The 24,367-nt window shown below is 62.0% G+C and overlaps 2 protein-coding genes across 3 annotated transcripts in view; one reads left to right on the top strand and one right to left on the bottom strand.

Moving 5' to 3' along the window:
- Nucleotides 1–2,582: 2,582 nt before the first annotated feature.
- Nucleotides 2,583–15,062, top strand: PLIN4 (perilipin 4). The gene is given in 9 exon segments (XM_037824034.1): nucleotides 2,583–2,649; nucleotides 2,783–2,844; nucleotides 3,293–3,428; nucleotides 4,340–4,401; nucleotides 6,339–6,545; nucleotides 6,547–9,631; nucleotides 9,774–9,961; nucleotides 12,541–12,627; nucleotides 12,708–15,062. Coding segments are annotated over 8 exon segments (4,149 nt in total). The 5' UTR covers nucleotides 2,583–2,649; nucleotides 2,783–2,793; the 3' UTR covers nucleotides 13,041–15,062.
- The window catches only part of HDGFL2 (HDGF like 2), a 26,142-nt gene continuing 16,831 nt past the window's right edge, over nucleotides 15,057–24,367 (bottom strand). Inside the window, exons 5-16 of one of the 2 annotated variants that reach the window (XM_037824035.1) lie at nucleotides 21,155–21,283; nucleotides 20,994–21,065; nucleotides 20,332–20,488; nucleotides 20,117–20,192; nucleotides 19,717–20,023; nucleotides 18,320–18,423; nucleotides 17,460–17,533; nucleotides 17,213–17,283; nucleotides 16,926–17,027; nucleotides 16,524–16,737; nucleotides 15,747–15,858; nucleotides 15,057–15,333 (exon numbers count right to left, since the gene is read on the bottom strand). In XM_037824035.1, the coding sequence (XP_037679963.1) occupies nucleotides 15,234–15,333; nucleotides 15,747–15,858; nucleotides 16,524–16,737; nucleotides 16,926–17,027; nucleotides 17,213–17,283; nucleotides 17,460–17,533; nucleotides 18,320–18,423; nucleotides 19,717–20,023; nucleotides 20,117–20,192; nucleotides 20,332–20,488; nucleotides 20,994–21,065; nucleotides 21,155–21,283 (1,518 nt within the window). In that variant the 3' untranslated portion in view covers nucleotides 15,057–15,233. The remainder of the gene's footprint in view (nucleotides 15,334–15,746; nucleotides 15,859–16,523; nucleotides 16,738–16,925; nucleotides 17,028–17,212; nucleotides 17,284–17,459; nucleotides 17,534–18,319; nucleotides 18,424–19,716; nucleotides 20,024–20,116; nucleotides 20,193–20,331; nucleotides 20,489–20,993; nucleotides 21,066–21,154; nucleotides 21,284–24,367) is intronic. The other variant, XM_037824036.1, reaches the window with a different exon arrangement.

Raw genomic sequence — 24,367 nt, 5'->3', positions numbered from 1 at the left:
ACTGCTCCTGCTCAAGAACCCTGAGCCTCAACGTCCCAGCTCATTGTCCCGGCGTTCGAGGACTTCCAGCCCTGCCTGGCCTTTGCTCCGTTCCCATGGCCTCTGCCATCTCCCCCCAGCTCAGGGTCATGCCTGCCACCCAGAATGCCCATCCTCTCTCCTGCCCATCTCACAATCACATCTCATCCACCCTCGAGCCCTGGTCCCAGCGCCCCCTCTTCCAGGAAGCCTTCTCTGATCCCATCCTTCTGTGATCGCAGCCTCTTTCCATCTTCCACAGCCCACCTTGGCGGGACCCCAAGCCCTTTCTCTCGTGAATTACAGCCACGGGCAGCCTTTCCTTCCAGACCCTCAGGAGATCGGGGCCAGGCCTGGTGAGGATGGCAGATTCCATCATCGGGGGGTGGGGGGAGGTGAGGGAAGGGCATTTTGGCACAGGGACCCGCCGAAGCAAAGGGAAATCGGTTTCGCTGGAACAGAGGCGAGGGGACGGGAATGGGCTGAGGTTGAGTCCCGGGATTTGGAGCCGAGCAAATAAGTTGCTTGGTGGGGGATGTCTTCCCTTCTCTGCTCCCCATTTTCTCCTCTGTAAAATGGGGGCAAAAGTCTTAAAGTGATGGTGCTCAGTGCAGGTAAACGCTTCACCCACAGACACGGTTATCCACTTGCTGATTTGTTCGCCCAGTCATTTGTTCACTCGACAAATATTTATTGAGCACCTGCTGTATACCAACCCTGGGGACACAGCAGTGAGCAAAATGAAGATCCTGCCCTCTGGAAGTTTGCAGTGTAGTAGGGGAGGAAGACAATCAAGAGGAAATATAAGTAAATTACAGTGTGTTGGAAGGTGATGAAACTAAAAGGGAAGGGGGATGGGGAGTGGGGACTGGTGCAAAGTGGGGTGTATAATTTTAAATTAGGGGTTCATGCAGGAAAGCCTCTCTGAGTAAGTGACACTTGGGAAAGACCTCAGAGGAGGTGAGAGATTTGGGAAAAAGTGTTCCAGACAGAGGCAGAAGGAACAGCTTTTGCAAAGGTCCTGAGGCAGGCCTGGGGCCTGGGGTGTTGGAGGAGCAGCGAGGAGGCCTGTGGGGCTGGAGTGGAGGGAGCGAGGGGGAGAGCAGGAGGAGGGGAGGGCAGGGAGGGGACGGGGCAGGGCGTGCAGGGCCTGGTGGGCTGCAGGGAGGACTTAGGTTTTTCCCCCGAGGAAGGTGGGAGCCATGGAGGGCTGTGGGCAGAGGAGGGACGGGCCGTGACTCAGTGTTTACGATCACTTTATTTTTCCTGCTGGCTTTTCACCCTCATACTGGGCCGTGGCCTTCCCTGTGGGGTGGAGAGGGGCCCCCCCAGAGCTTTTCCTGCCACCCTTGGGAAGCATTGGCTGGGAGGAGAGAGGTTGGGGGACAGCCCCCCTCTCTTGTTCTCCCGACTGTTTGGCAAACACAGTGATGGCTCCAAGGAGATGGCCCAGGGGTCATCAGGCCCGGTGACTGGACCCCCCTTCCTCCTCCCGGCTCGGCACCCAGAGCCACTGATTGGGTCTGCGCCGAACTCCACCCTCACCCAGTGGCTGGGGTCCTGTGCCCACGGGCAGGCAGCAGGGGAAACTGAGCCCAGGGGAGGGTGTGGTGGTCATTTCTCTACTGACAGGCAAGGTTCCGGTTCTGGCTTCGAATCTGGTGTCTGCCACCTCCTGGCTATGTGGTTTCAGGCATGGGGTGCCTCCACCAGGAAGCCTCCTTGGGTTGACCCAAGCCCACCAGACCTGATCTCGCTCCTGGGGCGCCCCCGGCTCTCTTGATGCTCCGTCTTGGCCCTTTCTCAGGGGAGGTTCCTTCTGGAGACTGACGCAGCCCCTCCCTGCCAGGGACAGCCCCTGCTCCTTCGCAGGGACCCCATTTCTGCCCCGACAATGCTATGCTAACGATGCTGAGTGCCAGCTGGGTACCAGGCCCTGTGACTAAACGGCTCGTATGGGTGACCTCATTTCCTGCTCACTGCAACCTATTTAGCCAAACATTTATTAGGCACCAACTGTATGGGGACACGGCACATAACAAAACAGACCTGGAGGAGGAGAGCGAGGGAGCCAAGGAGGTATTGGGGGGAGAGCATTCCAGGCAGAGGGAACGGCACGTACGAAGGCCTGGGGTGGGCACAGCCGGGAGGCCCGTGTGCCTGGGACAGAGCTGGGGGGAAGGCAGTCAGGGAGACGAGGGCAGAGGGGCCCGAAGGAGGAAAACGGGACCCTGTGGATCTGGATGAGGAAACTGAGGCCCGGAGAGGGTAAATAACTGGCCCAGACGTCCCAGCACAGCAGGGGTGGAAACCCAGGGCCGAGAGGGCATCGGGCACAGCCTTGAGGGCACAAGAGGGGGCGCCCAGCGGGCCGTGGGGGCGGGAGCCGTGGGCTGAGGCTGCGCCCGGGACTGGGGGTAGGGGAAAGGTGCTGGGCCCGGGGCCCAGGCTGGGCCGGGCAGGCGGGCACGTGACGGCCCAGGGTCCCCCGTGCCCCTCCCGGCCTGCTGGCCGCCTGCCTCTGCCGGCCCGGCCTGCACCCGCCCCAGACCCTATAAGGCCTGGGAGCCGCCAGCAGAGCCAGCCGCCAGCTGAGCCGCCCGTCGCTCCGAGGACCCTCAGGCAGCCCAGGTGAGGGGGGCCGCGGCTGCCCGGGCCTCCAGGCGGCGGGGTGGGGGCTGCTCGGGCCGGGAGGGGGCATGCGTGTGGAGAAGGGGAGCCCCCTCATTCACGTCCCTTCTCTGCTGCCCCCCCCACATTCCAGCAGCTTCCGCCATGTCTGCTCGAGATAAAGGGAGCCAGGATCCCCCCAAAGCCAAGGGCAAGGTAAGGGGAGGGGAGGGAGGGGCTGATCCCTGCCAGGAACTGGAGACCCCTAAAAACCCTCAGGGAGGTGACCAACAGTCCTGGGGTCCAGAGAGGGTTTCCCCAGGGGAAGCCGTCCTAAGCTGGGGGTAGGGGGTGACATGGACTCTCGCAGGTCCTTCCCCGCTATGAGACCTCGTGCCAGCCCGCAGCCTCTCTCTGAGCCTCAGTTTCCCCATCAGTGAAATCCCCAAAGACGATCATTTTCTCTGTCCATGGGAGGCAGAGGAATCTGTCCACAGCCAGATGAAGAGACTGAGGCTCAGAGTGGCCCTGAGGCTTTCCAGAGGTCACCCAGGGAGCAAGGGGCCGAAGCGGTGTCAGAACCCAGGCCGGCCCGCTGCTTCCTCCCACCCCTTGCCCCTGCCATGTCCTGGCCCCGCTCATGCCGCCCCCACCCCCCACGCAGACCCTGAGCAGCTTCCTGGGGTCCCTGCCCGGCTTCAGCTCGGCCCGGAACCTGGTGGCCAATGCGAGGGAGACCCGGCCGGCCGCGGACCCTGTGGGATCTCCTGCCCCAGAGGCTGCCCAGGCCCAGGCTCAGGGTGAGTGAACAGACCGACAGCAGGGCAGGGTCTACGAGGGTGGGCTCGGGCCCAGGAAGTCCCCTGATTCATCTCCGTGGACCCAAAGAGGCCGGCACAATCATTCAGCGCCAAATGTGGAAACTGAGGCATAAATATGGACGGGGGTAGGGAGTGAGTTGCCCAGGTTGGCACAGCCAGCAAGTAGCAGAGGGGGGCTCCAACCCCAGCCTGCAACCCCATAACGCCCCCTACACACTCTCGTTGTCCCACCTGCCACCCACCACCCCCTTTTCGTTGCCATGCATCAGATGGTGGGGTGATGGGCGCTTTGCAAGTTGGAGCCCATCGAGGATTGGGATCCTCAGTTCCTGGGGGACATGAGATCTGGGGGTGGGGGATGGGGAGGCTCCCCAACCTCCTGCAGCTCAGCCAGGGTGCACGGGGTGGCCCCGGGGCCCGCGGAAGGGCTGGTGGGGGGCACTCTGGGGTTGGGGCAGCAGCCCAAGCAGAGCTGAGCTCTGGGCCCCGAGCCCTGGGCAGCTGACTCTTGCTCCACATTTCTCGCCCGACTGGCAGCTGCCAGCTGCAGTGGGGGCGGGGCGGGGGCCCAGTGGGCCCCGGAAACTTCGGGGCCACGATGGGCTGGCAAGTTCTGCTCCAGGCCTCCCTGGGGACCCGACTCCTCTCCCTGTGGCCCAAGAGCCGAAGTGGGAGAGCAGGGCAGGGGACGTGCAGGACCGTGGCGTAGGTCACGGTGGCGGTGGCCATGGCCGTGGCCGTCCCCTCCCGCTATCCCTGGCGGGGTGGCTGGGACATTCCTGGCCTGGCAGGTGGTGCCCGTCGATTACACAACAGCACTGGGTGGCTGACCCCAACCGCCATCACTGGTGCGCCCCGCTTTGTCTGACATCCCCCCCCCGTCCCCGCAGCGGCCTCCAACCCAGAGCAGCTGGCCACGGGGACAGAGAAGCTGCTGCGGCCTTCGGATAAGGTGAGAGGGTCTTGCCGGATCTGCTTTGATGCAGTGGAGACTCTTGGGGTGTCCCTGCCCCCCTGGGATGTTTTGGGTCCTGCCAGCTGGGGGGCTGGCGGAGGCCAGGGAGAAGGCACACTCCCCCCATGTGTCCTGCCACGACACCCTGCCATGGGTTTCTGGGCAGAACTCTTTCCCCTTGGAGCCTCTGTTTCCACATCTGTGAAATGGGTGCAGCTCCGCCTTGCTCCCCAAGACCAGAGGCCTCCCCAGAAGGTCCACACAGGGCCCTCGGCTAATGCCTCGGGTGGGGCGGCCGAGAGGACACTGCACCTGCGGTGCACCAGCTGCTTCAAATCCGCCCCCCACCGCCCGATGGGAAGGCGGCACTATGACCCTGCATTACAGTCAAAGGATGAACAGAGAGGCCAAGCCACCTGCCAAAAGTCACACAGCAAGAACGAGGTCATGCCGGGATTTGAACCCTGGCCCATCGGACACTGAGTCACAACCTACACGCCACCCACCTCAGCGTTGGAGAAATGGGGACGTGGCGTTACCACTGTCCCCAGGCAGGGGCTGCTCTTCCCTATGCCACTCGGCACATGCCCTCACTCTGCAGTCTGCTGTGGCTCCCCTTTGCTCTCAGCGTTGGCCAAATCAGGGTGTCTCAGAGGCCAAAGAACCGCTGGGTTCAGTCCTCTGTAGGCTCTTCTGGCCAAAATCAACACTCCCCACTCCCGGGAGCGGATGCTGCCCCTGCCCCAGGCCGTGAGGCGACCTGGCCACTCCCTCCTCCTCCCACTCACCTACTGTGTACAAAGTACTTCCAGACACTTGGACTTGTCCAAACCACGATCCTTGTGGCAGGTGCTATTTTTAGCACCAGTTTTCAGAGGAGAAAATAGGTAGGCTCAGAGAGGGAATGCGGCCTGCCTAAGGTCACACAGCAGGGAGGAGCCAGGATTGAAGCCAGGTCTCTCCAGCCCCAGATTCCAAGGCGTCCACCCCAACAGAACCTGGGCAGAAGCCAGTTGGGGCAAAGACAACCGCAGGATCGCTGAACTCAGGACTACGGCCGGGACGGTCAGGGCTGGAAGATTCTCCGAGTTGGAGTCTGTCCTGTGCTTTGCAGGATGTTTAGCGGCAGTTCTGGGTTCCATCCCTTGGGGTCCGTGACAACCAAAGATATCTTCAGATACTGACAAATGTCCCTTGCAGGAGGGGGCAGGGACAGGGAGGGCAGCCTAGACACCCTGGGTGGAGAACCCCTAGATTAAAAACCACATAATCCTATACCTGAGTGGTGGCATCAGCTCCTGGCTATTGAATTTTTTCAGCGGGCCCAAACTAGAGACAAAACGCCCCTCTGTGATGAAATACAGCCAATTGCCAACGGCTCTGCACCTAATCCCTGGATTTTCCGAGTTGCTCCTTTTCTAAAACTCGGTTCATTTCTGCTTGGATCCGCTTGCTTCAATAAGGAATTTTCTCTCCCCATTGTACCTGGAAAACCAGGCTCAGTGGCCGTAAACACAAACTAGGCTGATGGGGCTAAAATGAAATTTAATTATGATCACGTACCATAATTATGGTCTCTCCTGGGCTGAGCCCATGGCCTTGGACCTCGGCGTGGGTTCAAGAGGTGTTAGGAACCACCTGGCACCAAATGGGGTCTCTCTGGAGCCAGGGAACTGGTGGAGGGTGACAGAGGAATCCTTTTGTACCGTGAGGCACTAGGGCTGCGAACCACAGCCTGATAGAAGCTGAAGTGGGATGTACGTGGATAATGGGGGCTGCAGATGAAGCAGCTCATTCATGGGGAAGGTGGGGCCTGGGGGTGGCTGCCGCCGCTTCCCGAGGCATGCTGGGAGTCCGGGAGAGTGAGGTCTGGGGGGTGGTGAGGGGAGTGTCGCCGGGCTCATCTCTTGACCTCTGCTGTCCTTTCCCACCAGGGGATGTCTGGAGCAAAGGAACGGCTGAGCTCTGAGATGACAAGCACCAGGGATGCAGTCCCCTCTGGAGTGGCCACCGTGCTGGACGGGGCGAAAGGGCTGGTCCATGGAGGCCTGGAGGCGACCCGGGTGGCACTCGCCGGGACCAAGGAGGCCGTGTCCAGTGGGCTCACCGGGGCGATGGGCATGGCCAAGGGGGTGGTCCAGGGGGGGTCTGGACACCTCAAAATCTGCCCTCAAAGGCACCAAGGATGCGGTGACCACTGGAGCCATGGGTGCAGCGAACGTGGCCAAAGGGGCCATCCAGACTGGCCTGGACACGACGAAGACGGTCCTCACAGGAACTAAAGATGCAGTGACCACTGGAGCCATGGGTGCAGCGAATGTGGCCAAAGGGGCTGTCCAGACCGGCCTGGACACGACGAAGACGGTCCTCACGGGAACTAAAGATGCAGTGACCACTGGAGTCATGGGTGCAGCAAACATGGCGAAAGGGGCCGTCCACACTGGCCTGGACACAACGAAGACGGTCCTCACGGGAACTAAAGACACAGTGACCACTGGAGCCATGGGTGCAGTGAACGTGGCCAAAGGAGCTGTCCAGACCGGCCTGGACACGACAAAGACAGTCCTCACGGGAACTAAAGATGCAGTGACCACTGGAGCCATGGGTGCAGCGAACGTGGCCAAAGGGGCTGTCCAGACCGGCCTGGACACGACGAAGACGGTCCTCATGGGAACTAAAGATGCAGTGACCACTGGGGTCACTGGTGCAGCGAACGTGGCCAAAGGGGCCGTCCAGACCGGCCTGGACACGACGAAGACGGTCCTCACGGGAACTAAAGACACAGTGACCACTGGAGCCATGGGTGCAGCAAACATGGCGAAAGGGGCCGTCCACACTGGCCTGGACACAACGAAGACAGTCCTCACGGGAACTAAAGACACAGTGACCACTGGGGTCACTGGTGCAGTGAACGTGGCCAAAGGAGCCGTCCAGACCGGCCTGGACACGACGAAGACGGTCCTCACGGGAACTAAAGACACAGTGACCACTGGAGCCATGGGTGCAGCGAACATGGCCAAAGGGGCCGTCCAGACTGGCCTGGATACAACAAAGACGGTCCTCACGGGAACTAAAGACGCAGTGACCACTGGAGCGATTGGTGCAGCAAACGTGGCCAAAGGGGCTGTCCAGACCGGCCTGGACACGACGAAGATGGTCCTCAAGGGAACTAAAGACACAGTGACCACTGGAGCCCTGGGTGCAGCGAACGTGGCCAAAGGGGCCGTCCAGACCGGTCTGGACACGACGAAGACGGTCCTCATGGGAACTAAAGATGCAGTGACCACTGGGGTCACTGGTGCAGTGAACGTGGCCAAAGGGGCTGTCCAGACTGGCCTGGACACAACAAAGACGGTCCTCACAGGAACTAAAGATGCAGTGACCACTGGAGCCATGGGTGCAGCGAACATGGCCAAAGGGGCCGTCCAGACCGGCCTGGACACGACGAAGATGGTCCTCATGGGAACTAAAGATGCAGTGACCACTGGGGTCACTGGTGCAGCGAACGTGGCCAAAGGGGCCGTCCAGACCGGCCTGGACACGACGAAGACGGTCCTCACGGGAACTAAAGACACAGTGACCACTGGAGCCATGGGTGCAGCGAACGTGGCCAAAGGGGCCGTCCAGACCGGCCTGGACACGACGAAGACGGTCCTCACGGGAACTAAAGACACAGTGACCACTGGAGCCATGGGTGCAGCGAACATGGCCAAAGGGGCTGTCCAGACCGGCGTGGACACGACGAAGACGGTCCTCATGGGAACTAAAGACGCAGTGACCACTGGAGCCATGGGTGCAGCAAACATGGCGAAAGGGGCCGTCCACACTGGCCTGGACACAACGAAGACGGTCCTCACGGGAACTAAAGACACAGTGACCACTGGGGTCACTGGTGCAGTGAACGTGGCCAAAGGAGCCGTCCAGACCGGCCTGGACACGACGAAGACGGTCCTCACGGGAACTAAAGACACAGTGACCACTGGAGCCATGGGTGCAGCGAACGTGGCCAAAGGGGCCGTCCAGACTGGCCTGGACACAACAAAGACAGTCCTCACAGGAACTAAAGATGCAGTAACCACTGGAGCCATGGGTGCAGCAAACATGGCCAAAGGGGCTGTGCAGACCGGCCTGGACACGACAAAGATGGTCCTCACGGGAACTAAAGGTGCAGTGATCACTGGAGCCATGGGTGCAGCAAACATGGCCAAAGGGGCCGCCCAGACAGGCCTGGACACGACGAAAACTGTCCTCACAGGAACTAAAGATGCAGTGACTACTGGAGCCATGGGTGCAGCGAACGTGGCCAAAGGGGCTGTCCAGACCGGCCTGGAGACGACAAAGACGGTCCTCACGGGAACTAAAGATGTAGTGTCCACTGGGGTCACTGGTGCAGCGAACGTGGCCAAAGGAGCTGCCAAGACTGGCCTGGACACGACAAAGATGGTCCTTGCGGGCACAAAAGACGCAGTGACCACTGGAGCGATGGGTGCAGTGAACACGGCAAAAGGTGCCGTCCAGACCGGCCTAGACACGACAAAGACGGTCCTCACGGGAACTAAAGACGCAGTGTCCACTGGGGTCACCGATGCAGCGAACATGGCCAAAGGAGCAGTCCAGACTGGCCTGGACACAACGAAGACTGTCCTCATGGGAACGAAAGACACAGTGACCACTGGGGTCACTGGTGCAGTGAACGTGGCCAAAGGGGCTGCCAAGACCGGCCTGGACACGACGAAGATGGTCCTCACGGGAATGAAAGATGCAGTGTCCACAGGAGCCCTGGGTGCAGGAAACATGGCAAAAGGGGCCATCCAGACCGGCCTGGACATGACGAAGACGGTCCTCACAGGCTCCAAGGAGGCAGTGTCCACAGGGGCCGCTGGGGCAGGCCACCTTGCTGCTAGCACTGCCCACACCTTGCAGAATCTGATCCCCAATTCCCAGGGCTCTGCCTGGGACAAAGGTGACGACCCAGCCGTCTCCCTGAGCTCCAGCCAAGCTCTGTCCTGGGGGGTCTCCAGCACCCCAGACCCCCTTCTCGCGGGCTCGGAGGCCGCCCTGGAGGCCCTGTCCAGCACCATAGGCCTTGTCACTGACAGGGCAGCGTTTCCCCAAGGGGCTGCCCCAGGCCAGGATCCCGGAGCCACCGCCTTTGGCCTCACTGTCCCACCGAGCGAGCTGGAGGAGCTGGGCGAGATCTTCCAACCCTTGAGTGCCAAGGAGCAAGGTGAGAGCAGGGTGTGGAAGGCAGAGGCACGTCCCCCGGGGAGCGGGGTCCCCCGGTGCCCCCCTCCCGGTGGGCTTTGCCTTTCGGGACACCCAGGAGGCAGGCGCCTTGAAGGGCTGGCTCACGTCGCCTTCCCCTGCAGCTCAGCTGGCCGCCTCTGAGCCCGGACCCAAGGTGCTCTCTGCCGACGGGGGCAGCTACTTCGTGCGTTTGGGGGACCTGGCCCCCTGCTTCCGCCAGCGGGCTTTTGAGCACGCCCTGAGTCACCTACAGGACAGCCAGTTCCAGGCTAGGGACGTGCTGGCCCAGCTCCAGGACACCTTCAAGCTGGTAAGTCCCCTGTTCCCTTCCCCGGGCCACACCTCCCCGAGGCAGCCCCTGGTGTCCTCCGTGACTGGACGTGAGCGTGGGTGCCTGGCCTGGCTCTGCTCTCGGGACTTCTGTACTAGGGAGACAAGTGGGTGACCGGGCTGGATACAGACAGACGGTGGTGGGTGCAAGGGAGAAAGCAAAACAGTTCGGACAGAGGGAGGATGGGGGCTGGGGACAAGGAAGTCGAACCTGTGAGCCCCATCCTGACCAACGAGGAGGCAGCCGGGCAAAGCCTGGGAGGAAGTGGGGATGGCGAGAACAGCCAGCTCCCCCAAAGGAAGCTGGGGGCTTTTGAGGAGCAGAAGGTGCCAGCGTGGCTGGGGTGCAATAGGACGGGACGGGACGGGAGGAGCCCTGGGACCTGGGGTTGCAGGGGATGAGGAAAAGGACCCAAGCAAAGGTGACTTATACATCACCCAGGGGACAGAGCTGTCCTCCTCTCTCACTGTCCCCGCTCTCTTCCTTTAGCCCCAGATGCCTTTACTTTGGTGCTAACAATACTTGGGGCCGGATCGTTCTCTGGGGTTCACCTCTCTGTCACCCAGCTCAGTTTGTATATTTAAATGTGTGCAGCCTCCTAGGACGTCAGTGGGTCAGATGATGATGGTTTGCACGGTCTTTTGGGGGTTGGTGGACTCCCCTAACCCAGGGGTTGTCACGTGGGGGTGGCTCTGTCCCCAGGGGACACCGGGCAGTGTCTGGGGACATTTGTGGCTGTCATAACTGGGGATGGGGTGCTGCTGGCATCGAGTGGGGGGAGCCCAAGGAGGCTGCTCAACACCCTACGGCCCACACGCCACAGAAAGCTCCGGCTCCGTTGTCAGCCGAGCTGTGTGGGGAAGTCTGCTCTACCCCAGCGGTGCCGTCCCACCTTCGCCTGGTCTGTGGGGCATCTCGCCACGCTGCGGACGCACTGCCGTAGCTCGGCGCCGAGGGCAACCCTGGCACCTGATAGCTGCTCTGTCAATACAGTCAGCGAACAAATGCCCTCGGATCACGTAAGTAGCAGATCACAAAGCAGTTTTCCACCTTGGGACTGTCACGGCAAAGCAGACTGGGCAAGGACTCACCAACCCCCTTGTGCAGAAGGGGAAACTGAGGCCAGGAGAAGGGGCAGAAAGAGCCTGGCTCCAAATCAAACCCAGACGATGCTGGGAATGGACCCTGGGAGTGGGTATCATTCATTCATTCACTCACTCACTCGTTTGTTCATTCAGCTAGTATTTACTGATCAAGTATTTACTGATCGCTCTGGGATACCCTGAGCACAAAGTTGTCCCCTTGAAGGGTGACGTTCTAGTTGGGGAATACGGACGATTAACAAGTGAAGGTGTGGGCTGTCAGCAATACGGGGAAAATGTCAGAAGAAACGGGGAGGGCTAGGGTGATCAGGCAGGTTTGCTGCGACGAGTTGACATTTGATGTGAGATCTAAATGACAAGGAGAGGGTCACGTGAAGATCTGGAGGAAATGTGACCTGAACAGAGGGCACGGCCCGTGCAAAGGCTCTGAGGCAGGCTTAGGCCTGGGGTGCTGGAGAACCGGCGAGGAGGCCCATGGGGCTGGAGTGGGGGGAGCGAGGGGGAGAGCGGGAGGAGGGGAGGGCAGGGAGGGGACGGGGCAGGGCGTGCAGGGCCTGGTGGGCTGCGGGGAGGACTTGGGCTTTTCCCCTGAGGAAGGTGGGAGCCATGGAGGGCTGTGGGCAGGGGTATGGGTCCCGACTCAGGTGCTGACGGGCACCCTCTGGCTGCTGCAGGGAGAATGGGTCAAATGAGGACAGAGGCAGGGGTGGGGGGTGAGTGATGAGGTTTCTGCAGAGATCCAGGTAACCGATGATGGGGGGTGGGGGTGTGGGGTGTGTGTGAGCAGTAGCCGGATCCTGAGTGTGTCTCAAAGTGCTGTCAGGGTGTGGAGACGGGTTGGATGTGGGAGATGGGAGAGAAAAGACTCAGAAGCCTCGATTTGGGGCCTGAACAAGTGAGGAAAGCGGGGGCGGTGGTGGGGCCGTCTAGCGAGACGCCGAGCAGACTGGGGTGAAAATTAAGAGCATGGTTCTGCCCAGGTTCCACTGGAGGTGCCCGCTGGGCACCCAGATGGAGATGGCGTTTGTGAAAGCAGCCGCAGGGGCCAGAGCTCGGAAGGGAGAGAGCAGAGGGCCGGAGGTGGTTCTGGGGCAGCACGTGCAAAGGCCCCGCGCAGGAGCGTGCCACCCGCAGTCAGAGACGGAGCAGAGCCAGGGTGGCCCGAGCAGAGGGCGAGGAGCCAGCGCGTCCCTGGTGGCTAGTCCATGGAGGCCATGACGGAGGTGGTGGTGGTGGATGTTACCTGACAGGTGCAGGGTTTGAGCTGGGGGTGACAAGCTGACAGCCGGGACGCCATCCAGCTCACAGGGAACTTGGATTATTGCCATCTTACCTGTGAGACGACAAGCCCTCCAGGGTACAAGGGATGCTTGAAGCGTGGCCTTGGCCTGGGTCACCACAACCTCTTGATGTACTGCTGAAGCTGTTACCTTCCTTGCCGGCTTCTCTTTCCAGATCGAAAAGGCCCAGAAGGTTCCAGAAGGGCAGATGTGGCCAAGCCAGGGTCCCGAGGCCAGAGAGGAGGACGCTGCTGGCCGAGAGGTGCATATGTGTGGGCCAGGGGTCCCCTCTGTCCCCTCCCCTCTGTCCATCATCTGCTCACCTGGTCCTTTCTCCCGCAGGTGGGGGACCCCAGCTCTCTGGCCAGGCTCTGTGATCTCATCCGGCGGCTCCATGTGGCCTGCAGTGGCCTGGCCGCCGGGCTTCAGGGCCTTCCCCCCGAGCTCCAGCAGCAGGTGGCGGGGGCCCGACATGGCGTCTGTGAGCTGTACAGCGTCGCCTCCTCGGCCCAGACCCTCGGGGAGCTGCCCGCCGAGAGCCTGGCCCGGAGCTGTGAGGGCGTGAGCCAGGCGTGGCAGGGGCTGGAGCGGCAGCTGGAGACGGTGCAGCACAGCCGCCCGCTCAGCTGGCTGGTGGGGCCCTTTGCCCTGCACCCACCCGGGCAGCTGCTGTAGGGCCTGTGCCCAGTGGTCTCCGCCGAGCCCCGCAGGCCCCAGACCCGGCTCCGATTCCCCTGAGCCACAGCTAGCCAAGTGAGGACACGGGCACCGAGGGGGGGGCTCTCCTGCGTGCGGCCCGCTCAGCTCCTGCTCTGGGCCTGCCTGCGTCTTCTGCCCTCTCTCCCTCCAGCCCTGCAGGCTGGTCTCACATTCTAGGGGTTGGGGGCTTGAAGCGGGGGTCTCAGGCAGTGACCATCGGCCTTCTTCCCTTGGAGACCTTCGGGCAGCCCTCCAATTCGGGAAGGGGAGGCAGCAAGGGGCATTGCCCAGCAGGGTCTCCATTCTGCCCCCACACCCTTTAACATTAGGGCTCTTCCTGCCCCCCAGCCTGGGCACACTCCGGCCACGCTCTGGTAACACATACCCCCAGCCCTCGGTCAACGCTTTGCGAGTCTTGAGCACCATGTTCCCGTGTGCCAGGGAGTAGAATATCGGCCCCAGCCCGAGGCGGGCTCTCGCTGCTGCCTCTGACCCAGAGAGAAGTGGATGCAGGAGGACAAGGATGCCATGACCGCAGTGGCTGTCACGTCGGGCTCTGCGCTAGCCTAAGGGCAAAGCAGGCCCCTTCCTCTCCCACCCACTCGACCACCCAGGCCCACCCCAGCCCACCCTGCCCCATCAACTGACACACGAGACCTGATGCCCGGCGGTCCCCTTGGCAGCTGGGGCCCCGAAGATGCTGACAGTGAAAAAGAGTGTCCCCATTGGGGACGGATCACTTGGAGAAGCTGGGGACAGGCGTGCCGGGCACACCTGGCAATCTTGGCCAGAGGGTTAGAGCCCAAGACGGGGGCTGTGGTGGCGGCTGACGGGGTGGGGGGCAGAGAGGCCGAGGCTGGCAGCCAGCTGGGACCCCACCGGCCTCACAAGCCCGCTTCTCCCTGCTTCCCTGTGCCCCCCGAGACACGCGTCCGAGCTGTTAGCATGTGAGGAGCCCCCTCCCTGGCCCTCCCGCCTGGCTCCCCGGAGGAGCTGCTGTGCCAAACACCTGGGCCTGCCTCGAGAGGATCCACATCACCTCCGACCCCCCCCGCACCTTGTCCCGTCCCGAGGAGGGTCTGCAGCTTCCCCACACGGCGCCCTCTCCCCTGGTGGGGAGATGCAGGAGGGACGGGCCAGCTCTCCCCACAGGGGCTGCTATGGCTACCACGAGCGCATCAGCTTCGGCCCACACTGGGGGAGCTGGTACAACACGCGGCCAGCCCCCCGGCGGGGAGAAGTCAGGCCCCTTCCTGCGCCCTCCATTGTCTCCCTCTGAGGCCATGAGCCTGGAAACATGGCCATTTGTGGGAGCCGAGCCCAGAGCCTCGGCCTCAGGGCTGCTTGACGTGAGTGAGGGTCTCGGGAGACCCCTGCCCGCCGTGGCCTCCTCCCCAGCTGAGACGGCAGGAGCCTGTCCACGGTGGGCGGGGGACGGTCACAGCCAATCGAGCGGCGACGAGGCCAGCAGCTCCATCCGGGGGACGCCCCGCTCCACTGATGAGGACACGGAGGCCCGGAGACCAGGCCGCCTGGCTGGGATGTGCTCACGCTTCTGAACACGGAGGCGACAGACAACGGCACCCTCTCCCCGGCCTGGATGCCCCGAGCTGGCGGCAGGGTCCCTGGGACTGGCCCCGGGGGCCCCAGAGCCACCCGTGGCCCGGGTGGGAAGTGGAAACGGCCACGTCAGTGACGGAGCACCCCTGGCTGGGCTGGCGTGGGTCGGACCACCACAAGGTTTAGGGGCTTTTCTTTCTCCTTTCCCACCGGGAAGGCCGTGCCCCCAGCCCTGGTCTCCTTCCCCACAGCCCAGCAGGGTGGGGCTGCGCCGGGAGACGACAGAGCAGAACCCTGGCCACTGCTAACAGACACCCCCGGGCTTGTCCCCTCGTCCCCAAACGGGCCCCTGGGAAGCCACAACTGTCCCCCACTCCGGACCCCAAAGGCACCGTCACACTAGAACAGCCAAGCCAATAAAAGCAATTTTTTTTCATTAAAAAACCCTTTATATTCATTTCATGTCGGTCAGAAATCACAGAAATTAGGCAGAAAAAACCCAAAGGGACTAATACAAAGGAGCAGCACAGCGTCTCCCCCAAAGTTCTCTGCTCTCCTGGAGGTCTGGGGGGGAGGCAGGCCGTGGGCGCACGGGGGGCACCGGCGGGCTCAGCTCTCCTCGTCCGGTGACTCCGAGTCCAGGCGGGCCCGCTCGTGCTCCAGCAGGTCACTCCCAGGCCTGTCCGGCTCGGGGCGCCCCCGTGGGCTGCTGGCGGGGGGGCACAGTGGGAGGGGGTGGTGAGGAGCCGGGCAGGGGACAGGGACCCCGAGGAAGGGTGGTGCCTCGGCTTTTAGCACCCAGGCCTCCCCTGCCGTCTCCCCACCCGTCTCCTCCACCACTAAGAGGCCAGAATCTTCCGGAAGACAGGACACCCAAGCCCACCCGTGCCCGGCACAAAGCAGCCACTCGACACACGCGGGGTGACCCCAGTGGGCCTTGCCGGGCCCGCGGTTCTGTAAGACGTGCCCTTCCCAGGAGGCCGAGCTCAGCCCCGGAGCTCCGCCATGGAGACCACAGGGCGTGCTGGCCGGGAGGGCCCTGGGGGCAGCTGTGGGGCCGCGGTGTGTGGCGCTGGGACCCCTGAACTCTGGACCCCTCCCGCGGCCCCCCAGGACACTTACTCGTTGGGGAGGTCTACGGGGGAGTCGCACGGCAGCCCCTCGTCTGGCTCCTTGTCGTCCAGGCTCTCGCCCTTCCGGGACGTGGCCTCGCCGTTCACAGGTGCTGAGCCATCTAGGGGAGACAGGGAACCTGGGATGCTGCGGGGCCGCCCGCCCGCCAGGTGACAGGGCCTCAAGGGCCCCGCACCCACCCATCCAGGGGCCTCGTCTGCCGCCCCTCCCAGCCCGGGGCCCCACAGGGTGCAGCTGTGTGAGGTTCGCTCCGGCAGCCGGCCCCGAGGGAGGGGCAAACGGATGAGTGGACAGGGGCCCTAGTGGGGAAAGCTGCCCCCAGGGCCGTCCTTCAGGCCCCACCTGACCCTGGGTGGCCTGAAGGCGGATGGTGCCCGAGGGCTGCCGGGAGCACCCAGGCTTGGGACCCAACCAATCCTGCCAGGAAGCGGCCCCCACCCTGTCGCCCGCAGCCACTGTCCTCCTCTCGGCCTGTCTGCGGCCCCCAGGTCCAACTGAGGCCCTTGCCCCGTGGGGTTCACATGCGTCAGCCTGTTTCACGCACAGCCTCGGGGGTGTCTGGGCCCTGACTGCAGAGTCCATGTGGACATCACCCCTTCGGCAGGGCCCAGGGACAAAGCCTACCCACAGGAACGTGCTGCCCCTGCTGGCCGGGACGGAGCTGAGCGGTGCCCCCCAGAAGCCCTCCCAAGCACCCCGCTCCCTCAGCTGAAGGGTCTGCGCCCCGGCCAAGAGCCCCGGGGGTGCCCCGGCCCGGCTCCTTACCTGCACTCGGCTCCTCCTCCTTCTCCTCCTTGGGGGCCTCCCCTGCAGCCGGCTTCTCCTCGCCCTTCTCCGCGTCACTCTTCTCCTTCTCCGTCCCAGTCTTGTTGGCTTTCTGGACGGCCTCAACCTTGGGGCCCAGGACCCGCGACTTGAGCCGGGTGTAGACCTCGGCCGCCTTCTCCATCACCTCCTTGTTGGCCTTGTAGCGGCGGATCTGGCCCCGGGGGGGAGGCCGGCTCAGGAAGGGCAGCCGGCCTCACCCCCGACCACAAGGCACCCCAACTCGAGGCCACCCCTGGCAGCACCTCCCCACGAACACGGCGCCCCACGCACGGCCTGACGCTGCTCCGCGGAGCCCCCACCCCTCTGGCTGCCTGCCCACTGCTGCGGTGCCCGTGGTACCTTCTTCAGTGTGGCCACCACGTCGGTGTTCCTCTGGAGGATCTGGGACGTCACGTGCAGCATCCCGAGCGACTCCAGGGCACTCAGGCACCTCTTCACGTCCTGCGGGTGACGGGGGACAGGGAGGGACGGGCTGCCTGAGGTGGCCCCGACGGGGGGACCCTGGCCGTGCTGCGTCCGGGCCTCCATCTCCCGAGACTGCTAAGGGTGCTGTCTGCAGGTGGTGGCACCACAGATTGCTGGGCTTGGGGCAAGTGGCTGCGCCTGACCCCCACGGAGGGTCTCACCGGGTTGTCGACTTTCAGGGCGAATTTGATCTCGCTGTGCAGCTTCTGGAGCTTCTCCTCCACGGAGGGCTCTGTGGGCGAGGGAGCCACCTGGGCGTGAGCTGCCGCTGGGGGCCCTGGGTCCCTACGCCCACCAGGCCCAGCCCCCCACCCCAACCCCTGTGGCCCCGAGCTCACGCCCTCCCTGGCACCAGCAGCAGTCTGGACCAGGCCCCCTGTCCCTAGAGGGGCAGTGCAGCCCCCCCACCTTTTTTCTTCTCGGCCTTCCTATCTGGCACCAACGCTTCAGACCTCTTGCGGGTTCGCTCCACCTTCATGGACCTGCGGAGAGTTGCTCCCTCAGAGGGCCCCTGTCCCAGGCACTGTGGCTCACCCCCTGAGGGAGAGGGCAGCCAGAGCAGCTACCCCGGCTTCTAGAAGGAAACCTTCCGGAGACTCTAGGAGCCGGGACCAGGAGGGGGCAAGGCCCAGGCCCCGGGCAGTGACTCGGGCGAGGCTGTGCCTCCCATGGGCCTCGCCCTGACCCCTCAAGAGTGGACAGCGTGAAGCACAAGGACTCTTCCCCACACGGTGGCTGAGAGCTAGTGAGGCAAGCGTCGCGAAGGAGTCATTAAACGCTCTCAGACTTGACGTCTATAGACACCTGGCATAAACGAGAGCACCAAGCCTGCGTTTCTCAGCAGCCCGTCTGACTGGCACCCCAGGAAGCTCCCACTGGGCAGGTACGTCCACCGCTGGTGGGAGCTCTGCTCAGGGCGGCTGGGCATGGGCTCTGCTCCCCACCTTCGTGGGCTGCAGCCTCGACCTCTAGGGCTGGGTCTCGCCCCTCAGCACTGTTAAGTGTTTTCTGGGGTGGGGGCACCCCGGGAACTGGGGGGTGTTGAGCCACCTCCCTGGGCTCCCCCTACTCTGGGCCCAGAGCAGCCCCCCCCCCAGTCCTGACAATGACAACACAAATGTCCCCAGATGTCACCCCATGTCACCCCGGTCCAGGGGAGGCCCACAGGCCTGGGGCAGTTTCTGTGATCCGGAAGCACCAGTGGGTCCTCGCTCCAGGACTGAGCTCGGGCTGGACCTTGGGGTGGGGGTGTGGAGCAGGGCACTGACCTGGCTCGGGGCTTCTCCTCGGGACGCCCCCTCTTCTCCCTCTGGCTGGACCGCCTCGGGGGCTCGCCACTGTGTGGCTGCAGCTTCCTAGCAGACTTCCTCACCTGCACCGGCCGGGGAGAGGACAGGTCGCAGGGCCGGGAGGCAGAAGCTCACGGGGACAGACACACCGTCCTCAGCTCCTTCTGCTCCCACCTTCTCGGTGCCGGGAGCTGGTGGAGGTGGGGGGAACTAAGGACCCCACAGCCCTGAGAAGCACCTGAGAGGACCTCGGGGCCTTGGAGTCCAGGCTGCCCCCGACAGAGGGTGGTTCCCCCACACAGCCCCTGCCCAGCAGCCCCAGCCTGGGCTCCCACAATCCCTGGGGCCGGGGGCCTCAGGTTCCCTTTGGGGGAAAAAGAAGAGAAGAGAATGTTCTCCAGTTTCCCCCAAAGAAGAGAAGGCTTTGGGACTGGGGGATCACTCTACAAGGCCAAGGGGGTGGAGGTCAGGATCCCCCAGATTCCAGCCAGACTGCAAGTGCCACGAGGTCAGATAGCAAACAGGCCCCACAGCCAGGCAGGGAACCTGCAACAGCCTGCCCTGGGCTCCCCAGCACCATGGGGAGGCCTCCTGACTGCCCTCCAGCTCCCACCCCCACCCCGCACACTCTGTCCTCTCCTCGGCAGCCAGAGGGCACCTGTAAGCACCGAGTCAGGGCCCGTCCCTCTGCCCACAGCCCTCCATGGCTCCCACCTTCCTCGGGGGAAAAGCCCAAGTCCTCCCCGCGGCCCACCAGGCCCTGCACGCCCTGCCCCGTCCCTCCCTGCCCTCCCCTCCTCCCGCTCTCCCCCTCGCTCCCTCCGCTCCAGCCCCACAGGCCTCCTCGCTGCTCCTCCAGCACCCCAGGCCCTGTCCCGCCTCAGGGCCTTTGCATGGGCTGTGCCCTCCGCCTGGAAGGCCACCCCCCAACACATAGTCATGGATCGCCCCTCACTTCATTCAGATCCTTCCTCAAATGTCCCCTTCTCAGTCAAGGGCTTTAGGATCTCCCCTAACTGCACAGGAGCCCTCCCCCGTCAACCCCCGTGTCCCGCTCCACCTTGCTTTACCCTTTCTCTTAGCACTTAACACTCTCGAGCACACGGTATATTACGTGTGCCTCTGATTCTCTGCTCCCCCAAGATCGTCAGCTCCTTGGGGGCCGGGTTCCTGTTTCCGTAGCTCCTCACTGCGGGGGCCCCAGCACCTAGAACCGTGGTGCCCGGTGCACAGTAGGTGCTCAGTGAACAAGCCGAGTGAAGGAAGAGCTTTGCTGAATTACGCCACAAATGGGGGGAAGCTGGGGTGGGCACTGGGGAGAGGCCCCAGGACCCCGTCCCCTCACCGTCACCCTGGCCCGGGGGTCCCACACACACCTCCTTGTCCAGCTCAGCCTCCGGCTCCGAGTCGGAGGAGGACTGGGGCCCCCGGCTGCGGCCCTTGCGGCCGCGCGTCCTGACGGGCTCGCCGTCATCCCGGAGCTCGTCGCCGCTGCTGGCGCTGCCGGGGGGCGCCTCCTCACGCCCGGCCCGCTCCCGCCGCCGCTCCTTCTCCTCCCTCTCCTGCTCCCGCAGCCGCCGCAGCGCCGCCTCCTGCTCCCGCCGCCGCTTCTCCTCCAGCTCGCGCCGCCGCTCCTCGTCCCGGCGCTTCCACTCGCCGATGCGGTCCACCTCGTCGCTGTCGCTGGGGCGGGCGGGGGGACGTCAGCGCACGGCAGGGGGCCCAGGGAAGGCCGGAAGCAGGGTCCAGGTGCCCCCCAGCCGCCCTGACACCCACCTGTCGCTGCTCGAGCTGGACGGGGGCCGCTCGGGCTTGGGCTTCCGGCCACGGGGTTTGGGAGGTGGTTTCTCGGCTACGGGAGGAGGAGGAGGGTGTCACCTCCCTGCCCGCTGCCTCTGCCAGGGCTGCCGAGGCTGCACGGCCGGGCAGGGACCCGGGACGACCGAGGACAGCCCTGGGAGCTGCCAGCGCCAGCCGAGCCCGCGGCCTACCTGGCTTCCGGCCCCGGGGGGGCTTCTTCACGGAGACGTCCGAGTCGGAGGAGGAGGACGGGGAAGGTGACAGCTCGGACCTGGCCACGGCCACGGGCTCGTTCTTGGCCCCGTCTGACTCTGCTTTGGAGTCGGAGTCGGAGGCTGACGCCGCCTTCTGGAGGGGCAGCGAGGGGACAGGCCGGCGTGTGAGGGACACACGTGGTCCACTCAGAGCCCATGCGGAGGGGAGAGGGACATGGGGCAGCTCGGAGCACAGGCCACTGGGGACAGACCGCTGCCTGCTCCCGCCAAATCTGCCTCCGCCTCCCAAACAAAACACCTCTCACTGGCCCGGCACTGTCCGCAGCCCCGGGTATTTTGTGCGACCTTCTGGGCCTTCAGCGTGGCCGAGAGGCCTGCTCCTCCCTGGCTTCCATCAGGGAAGCGGGGAAGTCACAGCCACAGTTTTCAATCTTTTTTCCAATGGCAAGATCCATACTTCATAGCAAATCCCACCTGCAGGTCCCCCAGGAAGGGCTGCTCTTCTCTGCCACCTCTGCCCGCCCCCAGGGCTCACCCCACAACCAAAACACACACACACACCCCCAAGGCCCGCTCCCTTCCGAGGCCCACGCTCCAGAATCCTGTTTCCCAATCCGGAGCGGACATTCTGCTCCTACCTTTTTCTTCCTCCCTCCAGGAGGGCCCCGCCGGGGGGCCCGGATCACCGCCTTCTTCTCGGGGGTGAAGTCCTGGGGGGAGAGAAGGGGGCGCAACGTGGGACCCCCAGGCCAGCCACTGTCTGTCCTCACCATGGACATCTTCCCTCTCGCCTGCCCACCTGGTCGCTGGTCTTCTCGGACTCGGATGAGCTTTCCGAGTTCTCTTCGTCCGAAGGGGACAGGCTGGCTTGATCCAGGTCACTGGAGGTCTTCCGAGCTCGTTTGGAGACTGACATCTGGAAGGGGGGCTGCCCGAGCAGGTCAGTGCATGGCAAAGCCCCTTCCCCAACCCCCTACTTTGTAAGTTAAGCCCTCGGTCGTGAGGCTTGCTCGGGTGGAACTCACGGGTGTGAAGTGGAGGCTGAGCCCACCTGGAATCATGCCCAGGAGTCACCTCCAGAGAATCTCTTTTATGGCTCAAATGTGGACTTTCTCTCTAAGCCCAACTCTGCAAATAAATCCAGCACCCTCCCCCTGATGTGGGACAGGACCCCCGAGAAGAATGAGCCTCCCTGGCAACGTGGGACATGGATTCCGGGAATGAACCCGACCCTGGCATCGAGGGGTTGAGAATGCCTTTTTGACCAAATTGGGGAAAAGAAAGGCAACAAAATAAGATTTTAGTGGCTAAGAGATTTCAAATAGAGTCAGAAGGTTGTCCTGGAGGTTCCTCCTATGCAAGCCTCACCTAGATCTGCCAAGTGACCACAATATGATAGGCCCAAGTCAACAGAAGTCCCAAAAACCCTAAAGAATACTCACGGATCCCTATCTGAGACTCTATAAAGGTTTCACTCACTAAGTTTATTCTTCAGAAACTTAAATCTTCCAGAGAACTCCTGTGCCAGCTAAGTCCCAAAACCCAGAGGCCACAGCCTCTTCAAGAACATCAACCAGATGTGTCCCCTTTTCCCATAAAGTCGACACCCCTTTTCAACGTGAACAGGTTAGTGTGGTCACTGCCTAGACATCCCTGAAGACTGGGAAAGTGATTAAACTAGGGGAAGGGGCAGCAACAGACAAGATGGAATTTAACAAAGGATGATGAATAGTGAATCTCTATATAATTTTCTCTTCCTTAGTTGCTAGGGTATTAGAATAGCTAGAAGGAAAGAACTGAAATGGTGGACCTGTAACCCACAGCACCCTTTGAGATTTGCTCTATAGCTACTTGTTAAATTATAATTTCAAAGTTATCACCTCTTTGCATATATATTTCACAGTAAGGAGATAACTAAAACTGTGGAATTGTAATTCATAATATTCTTTGAAATCTGCTCTCTAACTACTTGCTAAATTGCACTTGGGAAGTTATCACTTCTATGTAAATGTGTTATATTCCACACACACACACACACAAATCCTCGCAGTGCTCCCCGGTGCCACAGCAGGACACCCCCTGACCTGGCCCCTCGCGGCCGGGGTTGGAGCTGAGGTTCTTCAGCCTTCTTTTTAAGGGGGGGGGGGATCCCTTGGAGAATCTGACAAAAACCAGGGGTCCTCTCCCCAGAGGAACACACATGCACACGATTCTGAATTCAGCTTCAGGGGTTCACAGGCTCCCAAAAAGAGAAGCCAATAGAATTCTCATAAAAGGAAGCAGCGGGACAATAAAGAGACCTGAACTTTAGAGACAGCTCCTAGCCCAGTGATGGCAAAAGATCCTTGTCTTTGGGCATCTGTCTGGGACAAAGCGCACCTGCCTCTGTTACATCCCAGCGGAGAGAAGCTTCCTTTAGCCTCTGCTAACCGAGCAGCTCTCCCGGTCCGTGCCCTGTCCGAGGCCTGGTGACATGAGACAGATGAGGCACCTGCTCCCCTGCAGCCTATGTCCCTCCAGGAGAGAGGGGCGCAAGTGTTTAACGATCTGCGAAACTCGGAATGCCCGGGAAGATGAAAGAGGAGGCCGTGGTGGGAAGTGATGGCCGGGCTGCCAGGGCTCGGCGAGAGGCCACCGTGAGGGCGTCCTGTTTGGGCCAAGGCCCCAGGACGAGAATGTGACAAGTGAGGGAAGGGCTTCCCAGGCACAGGGACAGTAAGGAGAAAGCCCCAGAAGTAGAAAGGAGCTTGGCATTTTCCAAACTCAATAGAAGGCCGGGGTGGGGGTCAGGGAGGGGGACTGGAGAGGCCGGCCCGGCCCCCTCTGACGGTTGGCGGGTTGTGACAGGAGGCCATGGTCAGAGCCCCCGCCTCACGGAGGACTGCCCAAGGCCCGGCACGCTCCGTTCCTGACCACACAGTCTCTCGGGAAGGGAGACTGGACACAGGGTGGAGACGGGGCACTCCCAGGCTAACCAGGTCAAAAGCCTACTGAGGCAGTAAGGAGTTAGTGGCCCGTTCTGTTTTCCCTTTTCAACCCCGTGAGGATAAGGACTTGGGGCACTTGGAACCTAATGGAATGAGAAGACATTTTCGTCTCCCTTGCAGGCTGACATCTCATTCCAGCAGATTCTCAAAGCAGTTCCAGGCTCTGAAAATGACTAAGGATCTCAAGCTGGGATGTGGCCTGGTCCGAGACGGCCTGGATGTTGGCAGGGTAGATGCAGGGGCGCCAGGCTTGGAGGGGAGGTGGGGGCTGGGGGCAGAGGCTGCCATGGCTAAATCTAACCAATGAGACCTGCACAGAAGGAGGCCCACAGGATGGGGCCATTAGGAAAGATAAATGTGCACACCGGACCTGCGGACACCTGGAGAGCACAGACACAAACAACAGTGACTCGGGAGAACGTCAAGCTGACCCTCAGTAACAGCAAGGACCCCCGTGGATCGGGGAAAAGAACACCCAGATGTGTCACTGCAGTGGGATTATGAACAAAAGGTCTCTTCAATCGCTCCCTACTGTTGCCGGAAGGTGCTATATTGACGACAGGGGAGCCAACGCTGTGAATGTCATGAACGCCACTGAAGTCTGGACGCGAAGGTGGTTAAAATGGGAAATGCTATGAAGCACAGAAGCTACCAGGATAAAAATTTTCTAAAAAGGTGTGGTAGTAATTACTTGTATTTGTTCCAGGCACAGTCGGTAGAAACATCCGGAGGAGTACAGAGCAAGCTAATGGGGGTTCTCTCTGGGGGGTGGGGCAGTTGGGAGACGTTCGTTTTCTACCTACTTTCGTTTGATTTTTTTCCAAGGGGGGTAAACAGAAACAACAGGGACTTTTTAAAACCATGCCAAATAGATGGGAAAACCTTTGGAGACAAAACCCAAATGCTCAAGCATTATGCATTTAACAGAATACTTCTCAACCATGGAAAACGGCACTTAAAAACAATATTTAATCATAAGGACATGCTCATCATATGATGTTAAGTGAAAAAATCCAGGCATGAAC

The sequence above is a fragment of the Choloepus didactylus genome (genome assembly GCF_015220235.1).
Source record: "Choloepus didactylus isolate mChoDid1 chromosome 25 unlocalized genomic scaffold, mChoDid1.pri SUPER_25_unloc1, whole genome shotgun sequence".
Classification (NCBI taxonomy): Eukaryota; Metazoa; Chordata; class Mammalia; order Pilosa; family Megalonychidae; genus Choloepus; species Choloepus didactylus.
This window is presented reverse-complemented; position numbering and strand designations above follow the sequence as displayed.